This window comes from Lottia gigantea (assembly GCF_000327385.1).
Source record: "Lottia gigantea unplaced genomic scaffold LOTGIsca_249, whole genome shotgun sequence".
NCBI lineage: Eukaryota > Metazoa > Mollusca > Gastropoda > Lottiidae > Lottia > Lottia gigantea.
The window spans coordinates 30,223-43,295 of NW_008708745.1; the positions used below are offsets into that span (position 1 = coordinate 30,223).

The 13,073-nt window shown below is 33.2% G+C and overlaps 1 protein-coding gene across 1 annotated transcript; it reads left to right on the forward strand.

The window, feature by feature from the left end:
• Window positions 1–4,222: 4,222 nt before the first annotated feature.
• LOTGIDRAFT_175162 (hypothetical protein) lies at window positions 4,223–5,592 on the forward strand (the record flags this gene model as incomplete). The annotated part of the gene is made up of 2 exons (XM_009055517.1): window positions 4,223–4,286; window positions 5,219–5,592. 2 exons carry the CDS (start codon window positions 4,223–4,225, stop codon window positions 5,590–5,592), a joined length of 438 nt encoding a protein of 145 aa, XP_009053765.1.
• Between the last annotated feature and the right edge of the window lie 7,481 nt (window positions 5,593–13,073).

Sequence of the window (13,073 nt, forward strand, 5' to 3'; positions counted from 1 at the left end):
ATCTCTCTTACTACAGTTCGAATTGGAAGGAACAGAAACTCCACTGTTCATCGACTCTCAAGGATGCGTTTTTTTCATAGTTTGTATCCTCCAGAGCTTTAACGAACTTGGTGGCAGAATAAATGGAACTGTAAATTGAAAATGAATTGGTATTGAATATTCATGAATCTCTATTTCAGATATTATATCGTATTTTTTGTAGTAATTTAATATCGTCTCATAAAAAAGGTCAAGTTAAAGTATGGGACCAGTGTTATTTACCATACCATGTATAATACATGTATATACAGTTAAGTCACTACGGTACCTTATCAGCCTCGTTTAGACCCGAACATCTAGAAGAGGTTAGATTGTCTCTAATTGTAAATTGAATTTCTATTTCGTATATATTATATTTCAATTTATTCTCAAAATTATCTCTCGTCAATAAAAAGTGTAGCTGAAATATGTGACTAATGATATATTAAGTTGTTTAGCATACCATCTATAATATATACAGTTATTAATTTTAATTAATGGGATTTTTACATTCAAAGCAATCCATAGAAATAGATGATATCCTTTCTCGTTATACTGTTGCCAGCTTGAAGCAATATAAAACAAAATATTTATTTTTGGTGCCAATAACCACCCTAACCTTCAAAAATCACAAAGCACAGGCACAGGCATGTGAGCGTAACCTCTAGTGATAGAGCAATGTTTGTGAAGTTAGTTTAAAAGAATGATATAGAATATTTGAAATGCAAATCCATTATCTTCCGAATCTGAAATATTTAAGAAGAATACTGGTTCCAACAGGAACATTAATAACCATGGAAATCATAATAAACATTTTTACTGGTGAAACTGAGGAATTGTCCTATATTAAATGAAAAGGAAAATGCGTATTTCATATAAAAAAATATATATAATTTATTAAGTGAAAATAGTATACATATATGATATTTTTGAGAGGAAACTCTTCAATTGCAAGTTATCATAAATAAGAAATATTAATTAAAGGAAATGTACTAAACCTATGGAAGGGGGATGGGGGGTAATCTACCACGGACTAAGATATCATTTAGATTTTTTTACGGGTATAGGCGATAACTAAATCATTTGTAAAGACTATTGGAAATTTTTCCTGCAATTCTTTGTAAAGACGGATAATTATTCGGGGAACTTGGCCAGCTGTGTTGTTGTATTGAATAACAAAAGGTATAATTTGGAAATCAACTTGGATGTTCATTCCTAAAGGATGCATGGTTTGTAATTTGTTTATCCAATAATTTTCGCGAATGAGTCGAATTTTCTTTGTATCAATGCCAGGTTGTTCGTATATTTGTTCAATGGGAATGATTTTCAAGTCTGTTAATTGGTGATCGGGTTGATTGAAGTGTTTTGAAACGGTTTTATTAATTTTTTAAGTTGATGTCATTTACTTGAAATATGGAATCTGTACGTCTATTTTGGAAAGAATTTGTTGGTAAAATGAAGGGACAGGTTTGACAGCGAGGGTTGTTACAAGGATAAACTGAAGAATTTGGTATTGGTAAAAGAATCGAATTATTTTTAGCAGAGATTTCAGCAACTGTTGAGCTTTTAATACCTCTCAAGAACCTTCTAGAATATCCACGTTCGCGCAATTTTTGGAAAACAATTGAACAAGCCTCCTCGAAGTCCTTCTTGCGCGTACAAATTCGGTGAAATCTCAAGATCTGCGACTTTATAATGCCAGAAAAGGTATGTTTAGGATGAAAAGATGATTTGAATAAAAGTTGGTGAGTATCAGTGGGCTTAAAAAAAACTTTAATATCTAATTGATTGGTTTCATGAAAATTGATATCTTTAAAAACTGTGGTGTCTAGAAAATCAATCTGTTTGTCCCTAATATTAGAAGTTAATTTTACAGAAGGGTGGTGGCTATTGAGAGTATCAAAATATTCCCAAAATTCATCTATTGTATGAGTCCAAATTAAGGAAATATCATCAAGAAATCTTACATAAAAAATTGGTAGTTTGGGACAGAGGAGTGAAACTTCTCTTTCCCATTCTGCCATGAAAATGTTTGCATAAGAGGGCGCAAAGCGTTTTCCAATGGCAGTTCCTGAAGCCTGAAGATAAATATTTTCATTGAAAGTAAAGTCATTACGTTTTAAACAAATTTCCAAAAGTACAAGAATTTCTTTATCTGGTCTATCAGGATCGGGCTTTCGCTCGAATGCCTGCTTTACAGCGTGTAATCCAGAATCATTGTCAATTTTAGTATACATGCTTTGAACGTCTAAAGAGACTAAAAGCGCATTTTCTGGGATCACGAGTTTCTTTACCTTTTCCACAAAGTCTTTGATATAGGCAGGATGTTTTGAGGCAAGAGGCAGTAAAAAATGATCAATGTATTCTGATACCCTGTACGATTCGCTTCTACAATCGGAAATAATTGGGCGACCTTTTGGGATTTTATTTGGGGAGAACCACTCAGTTTCAGGATTTTTGTGTATTTTTGGGAGGGTATAAAGATGTCTCTGACGTGGTTCTTTTTCTGGCTTTAAATAATCAAATTGTTTTTGCTTAATGTAGTCTTTCTGAAGTAAATTTTTCAAAATATTTGTTATTAATTTAGAAGTTTCTTTGTAGATCGGATCCTGCAAACGAGTGTAATGTTCAGGATTGCTTAATTGAGATTCGGCTTGTTTAACATAATCCTGCCTATTTAAGATCACACAACAACTGCCCTTGTCGCTTTTCTTGATAACAATATTCTTGTCATGTTTTAGAGTGTTCAAAGCAGTACGTTCCGCGTGCGAAAGGTTGTCTTTCTCGTTTACTATAGGCAAAGATATTTCATCATTCATTTCCTGAAAGGTATCCAAAATGCTTTTGTTTATACAACTATCCACGGGTGTGAATTTCGATTTTTCAACAAACTTGATGATCGGACCACGAGAAGGCGTGTTTCTGTAGAAATAGTTTAACCTTAAATTTCTCTGGAATCTCTTTGTGGCTTCAATTAGTGGAGTGTGTGACAAAGGTTTCTTGGTAGGTATAAATTTAAGCCCTTTATCTAAAACTTTTTGTTTACTTGGAGAAAGAACTCTAGAGCTTAAATTAACAACTGTTTTTCCAAGCTGAAGACAAACATTGGGACCCCCCGCTCCTAGTTTAAAGGTGCTGTGGAATCTGTGACGAAGTTCATCCAATGGTCGTAGATGGCTTTGGCAGTCATTGGAGTCCAATGAATGTCGTCTCCTCTGACTTTGATGATAGTATCTGCTGCTGGAAAAATGGTTGTATTTGGTGGACGACTGTTGTTTATCAAGGCATTGAATTTCTCTAAATTTTTACTGTCGACTTTATTCTTCAGTTGGAAAATATGAGCAGTGGGTATATGGGTGATGAAGATACGGGAATTAGGAAACACGGAAGAAGCTAAAGAAACAAGATTGGTCATTTTTTTGAAGATAATATCTGCCGCTTCACCACTATTGTTGAGGCCCACATGAAAAATAATGTTGTCAGGATCAATGCTATTCGATGCTGGATTATTCAAGAGGTATCGAAGTCAAGATCATACTATTTTACGCTTACATTAAAAGAGGTTTTAAATATCTTTTCACCAAATAGCAGCAGAGAGTTAAGACTCCTTTCGTCCGCAATGTGCAGGCGTATACGCACCCGTTAGCGTTAACGCGATCTATAGTACCAACTACATATATTCGTATTTAACCATACGGAAAGCCCTAATACAGCCAATGACTGCCGGGAAATACTATTTCTAGAATACACTGACGTCATTCTTGATACTCTTATATCCGGTTTGGTAAACTATTTTTTTGTATATTGTATCATTCAGTACGCCAACTGTTGGTATAAAATATTGATTGACATTAACCAACATAGCAAGCAACATCTATCAAGTTGGGGTGGGGGAATCTAAATCTAACATTCGACAGTATATCAACGAGCCTACTTATTGCGTTACAATACGTGAGAGCCAAGAACCACGAATAACTTCTTATGTTAACACTGCTTTAGGGCAACCATACGCTAAAAAGTTGCCTGATATAAAAAGTTGTATGTTTGATATCATTCAATGAACTGCTGGTATGAAATATTGATTAACAGTAATTAAGACAACAATCAACCACTAGGAGGCTCTGCTTTTATTATAAATTTCTCGATCACATCGAGCATTCCACATCGTATCAACGAGTCAAATTATTGCTAACGTTGAATAACCATGAATAACTTCTTATGTTCCATACTGCTGTTCTCCGTATCAGTAATAATTCGTATTGATGCCCGTAAGTATTCATCCTTAAATGTTATTTGTCCTTTAAATCTTAAGTCAAGTTTTCAAGATCTGGATGAAACTTATATCAGCTTTTTACCGATAGACGATACTGAGACTGAGTTCGAAGCACATTATCAAATTTTAAAGCCTGGGTTACTAATACAACGCCTAAAAACATCCTCAGCTATCTTTGAGCATTAATCCAAAAAAAGATCATTCCAAAAGGAGACAATTTCATAGCAATTAACCTTATTGAATAAGGTTTTAGTATCACACGGTTTTCCTATGATGACGTTATTAAGGGTTCGGTGAGTTCTCTGAAATATCGCGTTATGGCGTTAAGAAACAGTTGAATTAAAAAAACAAATTAAAAGAAAACTATAGTACGGGAAAAGGTAAACTGTAATAATTTATGCTTGATTCAGAATAAACAAATCAAGTACTATCGACCCGAACCGTAAAACGAGACTCGATATCCAAAACAACATACAAGTATTGGCAAAACAAAACAACTTAAAATATTTGTATCAAAATGATAATGAACCATACTCTAGCTATTGGTTATAATACTCACCATAGTGAAATGGGTTGAGGAACGTTGCGTAGTTACAGTGCCAACTGTGGAACTGCTGTTGTAACTGTGAAGGTTCATTTATCAGAATCACATTCATTTGTCTTTCAAGCTTAACAATATCTGAATTTGGGACCAAGTCCAAGAAATAGTAAATATGGTTCGCTAAACTTTCGTGGGCACTGATTGCATCGATTGCACTATTAAAATCAGACGTCGTATACAGTTAAGCATACAATGTATCTATAATTACAGGAGCCATAGACATCTGACGGAAATTGATGTATAATGAAGCCACAAACATATCCCTGGTACACATAAAAAAATCAAAAAAGGACGAATTTATCTTTCATTATGTAATTTTTTTTCAGAATGTGATTACACATATACAAATGATAGATACATAAGTCCGAGTTCCTTTGAGCCGTCAATCGGAGACCTGGACCAGAGTGAATGTGATCAACGGTGTAATAACAACTCCCGATGTACCATTGCATTACTTACTCCGTCTCCATTTAATAGATGTTATCTATATGAAGCACCACTCATTTTCATATCTCAAGATACAGATCTGACACAATGTGCAGAAACATGTACCTCGATGAATCAATGTGTATTGTTGAATCATTGGGGAAGAAATGTTCAAAGATGTTATATTTATAACGATACCCTCGACAACTTTCCTTCTGGTTATTATTTCAATGTCCGTGCTGGAGATACCATAGCAGAAAAAGTATGTCCTTAAATAAAAAAATTTTCTTACTATACACATTTGTTATTACTTTTGTTTCATCAAAATTAGAAATCTGCAGTGCGAACATGTCTTCAAGGCAAATTACGCTTTTCTAATGAGTCAACAATAATGGTACAGATATCTGTCATTCCTTCCGTTTGGTATTGAGTAAGAACAAATTCGTTTTCGTGTTTATGAACCAGCCTACCAAGAACGTTCCATTAGCGCTCTGAAACATATATATCAAGGTAACGAATGGCAGCCATAATTTGTCGGAACTATGCCATCATTGTAACATGATCACGTGATTCTAGTAGTATTAATTTAGGGGTTGGTCCTAAGGGACTAGGAACAAAAACAATGAAAACCAAAACTTCGAAAGAAATAAATTCAAACTGATAATGTAATGTGTCATTGGTGAACCGTCGGTCATCTTATAATATTGAATGCACAACTAAGTGACAATTTTATCTCTCAAAGACTTTAAGTTAATGGACTATACTTAGATCGCAATATCACTATAACTTGACAATTCGCTTCTTAACATCGGAAGTAAAGAGTTTCTTCTCAATAAGATACAAATAAATCAAACATGTGCTAGATTATACATCTGGTCAATCTATATAAATATATTAACACACTTGCAACAGGATCTGTCAAATGTTTACAGCTTTTCTGACAATGTCTCTGTTTGGCTGTATTCGCTAACGTACAATGCATTAAAATCGCTATCTTAACAAACTTCCATGATACGAGATTAAAAAAGTGACTATTGCAGTCAAAGTATAAATACGGCATTATAAACACCATTGTTTCTGTCCTGGAAAAATTTCATTATTTAAAAAGATATGGCGCCCAACTTTTTAAACCAATTAGTAATTTCATAAGATTCTCATTTCAAACCCAATAATCATTTAAAACTTAAGACACTTTCGTATCTGTAACTCATTTGGCGATTCCAGTAGCGTATTTAGGAAAGGGGCATTTGGACATGGTCTCTCCCTCGGGCCAGTGATGGGTTTGATTTTGAAGTGGCAATTAATTTCTCTAAATTCTCAAAATTAACCTCAGGCCATCTGAAATCCGTTGACTTCTGCTTAAAGCATAATGGCTATATATAGACAAACTCATGAATAAAAAATGTGTAAATGTGCTTGTATACAGATTGTTCACTTTGTACTTTGTACTAACTTGTTCCTTTTTTACTATTCCTGAAACATTATGGGAAGTATGTTTTGTCCTGCCTTAGACAAGATAGAATACGGCATAATGACATAATACGTTATGTTCAGTGAGACGTAACATTTTGCTCCACAATATCTGCAGCATCAATTATATACGTATATAATGCAAAAGGAACAGTTCGATTTAATATAGAGTTCTTCTGATGTTTCCTGAATCTGGTATCAAAGTTAAAGGGAAACAACCATTATATTACTCGGTTGTATAGTCAGTTCATTATGATTGTTATATTATGGCATGTTTTCCCTTCCATACAGTATAACTCAGAGTGATCTCCCTTCGTGCTGATTAATGAAGTGAAGATCAAGAAGAGAAACCACGTTTATTTTAAAATTGTTTCTTGTTATGCTTTCTTCCCATCGCTCAAACCCAAATACTATTTAAATGAAATGAAATGAATGGAGTTTTACATCCAACTTTTCTGCACCGTGTGGGCTAATGAGGGACATTTTGTCAGGACAGCGGCATTAGCCTGCTCTTTTTCGACTTCCAACTGTCGAGGGATCCTTAACAAACACAGCCTGTAGCACAAGGGGCATCAATTAGGCGCTTTTTCCATGTCAGCCCCTCTTATCTGCATCACAGACAGGGGGAAACAGAGATGAATAACCCGCAGGTATTATCTCGACCAATGCTGGGATTGAAACCTGGACCCTCAGGTTAGCGGGCAAGCATCTACTTGCTGAGCCACCGCGGCTCCCATTAAAGAAAGGAGTAGTATATCCATATAAGTGTTCTTATTAATTGATTAAATACAGTTTCGAAGTTTTTTAAAAACAATTTTTAGAGTGCTGTCGTGTATCAAGGTGGATATATGACCAGGCTAAGCTTACTAATTACGAGGTCACTAATTAATGTAATTGATCAACCAAGATATGATTGATTACCAGTGTCGGACGTTGACAAGCTACAGATGTTGAATGGTTGATTATATCTGATAAAAAATAACATTCTTTTTTGAGAAAAATATTTTACAAAAACACACTGTTAATAACAAGATTAATCTCTAGGCCGTAGTCAAACCGTCTCCCTCCAAATCCATATGTTACCCGTCAGCAGTTGGGAATTGTGGTGCCAGTGAGGGTAACCCCACACGTAACCGCCTTAATTTCTAACAAATTTTAAAAAGACGTTTTGCCCCAAAATATCTTTCTGAATGCACCGAATAAAATTTATTTTTCAAAACATTTCTGGAATGAGAACTTTCTTAGACGCTCCATCGGAGGCTCGCGCTTATACGTCCGGTATTTTAAATCTCAACAGTCAGTTGTCCTATTAAGTCAAACTGTACCCCAGTCGGTACAGGAGGTTGGTGCCGCCGCTAGAAGTTTGTACAAATTTTTGTAACAATGATGTTTTACGGGGCTATTAAAATTTAACTCTTCCTTATTTGAATTAAAAAAAAAAACTCTGGCTGAATTGACCCGATATCTCTTCTACATTTCCGTGTTTTTCTTATCTTTTATTCATTATCTATGAGGGTGAGATATGCATTATCTGACAAGACCATAGCCCTTTCAGTATTTATTACACAATATGGACCTGTAATTCATACAAATAGTTTGTTATTTAAGCTTTGTTTGGTCTCCATAGAAACTATTGATTACAATAGCGAACACAAAAAAAACCTTTAAGATCTATCTACTGTCAAACAGAGACCACGTGTGTTTTTGTGCGACATATTCAATGAGAATTACTCACCCAGACGCACAAAGTCATGTGATATACATAGGACAAAAAGACTGAAGTTCGAGACTCGAGATAGGAAATCAATTGATTAGAAGTAAATACTTTGTTCGTATGATGATAGTTTGAATGGATTAACCGGATTAATATATTATTATACCAAGGTATGGCGCGTGCTGTAAGTTATAATACATATTGATAAGTAACAAGGTAAGACAATTCTTCTTTTAATAAACAATATTTGACTTTATTTTTATCAACAAATCAGAATGATGTTTAGTATTTTGAATGTGCATACCTGTACTGCGTTCTATGTAGTAAAAGGTTAATTTCTGAATTAGCCGTGTCACATCAAAAGTTAACCGAAGGGAATACAAAACCATTCATAAAAGCAGTGTTAAAAGTGCACAACTGAATACAGGGCACAGGCTCGTTAGAAAAAACCTCAGTCAACAAGATCCATTGTGTAATATTTCCTACAAAACTCCTTTCGTTTTATTAATTTAAAAAAAACACGATTTCTTTGTATTTTTACCATGTGATTTATTTCACCATTTTTAACTTTATTGTTTGCGAAGCAGATTAAATTAAACATTGAGTTTCTTTCTGTATCGCTTTATGTATTGTACTATGTTAAAAATATTTAAAAAAAATATAAGAGTCAATATATTATAATGTACATGAACGCGGTGTACTGAATGACAGCACAGTCTTCGTTTAAAATAGTGTTACAGTATATTGAAGATTGATAGGGTTTACAGTAAAATACAAAAATGTTATGTTGACAAAGACAGACTAACACTAAGTATAAAACGCTTCAACACAATGTAGATGTGTCGTCATCAATTGAAATGTGTTGAAACGTTATATACTTTGTTATTAAAGAAGTGTGTTATTTATACCATAGACCATTATATGTTCCCTTGTGTTTTGTGTTAAATGTGCTCTCCGCTTCTAAAAGTCTCCAAATTTTATATCTTTTCATTATTTATATATATATATCTAATATCTAATATCCTTTTTCCCCACCATGTAATACACCATAATAATAATTATAATATAATCTTTATTGAAATCCAGTTACCAGAGGTAATCGTCCCTGGAATCTAATCCTATCTACACTATATATACAGAGAGAAATAACATGAATATGGTGAAAAGAGTTATTACAAATTTATAAAAGTGATACAAGTATGGATTTTATGATGAAAAATGAATTGATGCTATCAGTGTACCCAATATACATAAGAAATTAAGAAAACCCCTTTACACTCTCTTTAATTCTGCACTGCACCAGACACTCTATCTCGCCTAAATCGCACTTATAGTTTTGAAGATCCAGTAAAATTATAGCGTAAGACGTCTTATATTGTACTTGTATGCTTACTCTAATAGAACACTCAACTTCTATTCGGAATTATTTCACAATATCAATCTATTACGAACTGCATCTAATACCTTGACATGATTGTAATTGTTATCACGAAGGCAGAGATTTGATTGGATTGTACGTCAGCGAAAACAGACAATCAGAGCTCTCGACAGAAATAGTGTAAACAATATGGCATATTACATTCTTTCTGTCGAGGGCACTTATTTGTTGTATATGCTTACAATCAAATTGCTGCAATTACAAACTTCAGCAATACAAGAAAAGTGGCTATTGAAGGCAAGGTATAAGACGAAGTTCGTAGGTCTAATAGCTTGATATTGTGAAGATGACTCCGAACAGTATGTCACGATATCAAACACGTTTATGAACTTCAAGGCCAGGTCTCAATGATATGTATTATACATATTTATAAAGGAAAGACTACAAATAGGTAGATAAGTCATAATCGTATTTAGAAGTATTGTTAACAAAGCATTCCCTGTAATAGCTTTATTTTGATACTAGATTTACACTCAATTGACTCCAACTCACGTTCTCCATTGTTTAAAAGGGAGCAATCCCATTTGTTTCGACGGGTTAATATGTCAACTGTTTATCAATAGTTCCAGGATATCAGGATTGATTTGTTGAAATCAACTTCCCGATATGAAGCAATTTGATAAAGTGATCCACAGTCCCTTCTATTTAAGGCTTGACAACCTTGAATAGGGGCGTAGGCTGAAATAGATCAGTCGTCTGCAGATCGCACAACTTGAAACTCTTGAGTAATAACATGTTTCATGTTCTGTTTTAGTATTTTCATATCGCTCTACAATTGATGTATTGAACACTATTTTAACAGTGGTATTTCTATATCGCTCTACAATTGATGTATTGAGCACTATTTTAACAGTAGTATTTCTATATTGCTCTACAATTGATGTATTGAGCACTATTTTAACAGTGGTATTTCTATATCACTCTACAATTGATGTATTGAGCACTATTTTAACAGTGGTATTTCTATATCACTCTACAATTGATGTATTGAGCACTATTTTAACAGTGGTATTTCTATATCGCTCTACAATTAATGTATTGAGCACTATTTTAACAATGGTATTTCCATATCGCTCTACAATTAATGTATTGAGCACTATTTTAACAGTGGTATTTCTATATCGCTCTACAATTGATGTATTGAGCACTATTTTAACAGTGGTATTATTATATCACTCTACAATTAATGTATTGAGCACTATTCTAACAGTGGTATTTCTATATCACTCTACAATTGATGTACGGTATTGAGCACTATTTTAACAGTGGTATTTCTATATCGCTCTACAATTGATTTATTGAGCACTATTTTAACAGTGGTATTTCTATATCACTCTACAATTGATGTATTGAGCACTATTTTAACAGTGGTATTTCTATATCGCTCTACAATTGATGTATTGAGCACTATTTTAACAGTGGTATTTCTATATCGCTCTACAGTTGATGTATTGAGCACTATTTTAACAGTAGTATTTCTATATCGCTCTACAATTGATGTATTGAGCATTATTTTAACAGTGGTATTTCTATATCGTTCTACAATTGATGTATTGAGCACTATTTTAACAGTGGTATTTCTATATCACTCTACAATTGATGTATTGAGCACTATTTTAACAGTGGTATGTCTATATCGCTCTACAGTTGTTGTATTGAGCACTATTTTAACAGTAGTATTTCTATATCGCTCTACAATTGATGTATTGAGCACTATTTTAACAGTGGTATTTCTATATCACTCTATAATTGATATATTGAGCACTATTTTAACAATGGTATTTCTATGTCGCTCTACAATTAATGTATTGAGCACTATTTTAACAGTGGTATTTCTATGTCGGTCTACTATTGATGTATTGAGCACTATTTTAACAGTGGTATTTCTATATCGTTCTACAATTGATGTATTGAATAGTATTTTAACAGTGGTATTTCTATATCACTCTACAGTTGATGTATTGAATAGTATTTTAACAGTGGTATGTCTATATCGCTCTACAGTTGATGTACTGAGCACTATTTTAACAGTGGTATTTCTACATCACTCTATAATTGATATATTGAGCACTATTTTAACAGTGGTATTTCTATATCACTCTACAATTGATGTATTGAGCACTATTTTAACAGTGGTATTTCTATATCACTCTATAATTGATATATTGAGCACTATTTTAACAGTGGTATTTCTATGTCACTCTATAATTGATATATTGAGCACTATTTTAACAGTGGTATGTCTATATCGCTCTACAGTTGATGTACTGAGCACTATTTTAACAGTGGTATTTCTATATCACTCTACAATTGATGTATTGAGCACTATTTTAACAGTGGTATTTCTATATCACTCTATAATTGATATATTGAGCACTATTTTAACAGTGGTATTTCTATATCACTCTATAATTGATGTATTGAGCACTATTTTAACAGTGGTATTTCTATATCACTCTACAATTGATGTATTGAGCACTATTTTAACAGTGGTCTTTCTATATCACTCTACAATTGATGTATTGAGCACTATTTTAACAGTGGTATTTCTATATCACTCTACAATTGGTGTATTAAGCACTATTTTAACAGTGGTATTTCTATATCGCCCTATAATTGATATATTGAGCACTATTTTAACAGTGGTATTTCTATATCACTCTATAATTGATGTATTGAGCACTATTTTAACAGTGGTATTTCTATATCACTCTACAATTGATGTATTGAGCACTATTTTAACAGTGGTTTTTCTATATCACTCTACAATTGATGTATTGAGCACTATTTTAACAGTGGTATTTCTATATCACTCTACAATTGATGTATTGAGCACTATTTTAACAGTGGTTTTTCTATATCACTCTACAATTGATGTATTGAGCACTATTTTAACAGTGGTATTTCTATATCACTCTACAATTGATGTATTGAGCACTATTTTAACAGTGGTATTTCTATATCGCTTTATAATGAATGAGTAAAATAAGTCAAGAACCCTAGAGAGTTGTCGAGTAAGATATAAGTATATAATCAATAATCTGCCAATTAATATAGTTAATTATGACCTGATTTCTGCTGATTAACAAATATTAATTAATATAAAGGATCCTTAGTTTCGAAAATAAATCTG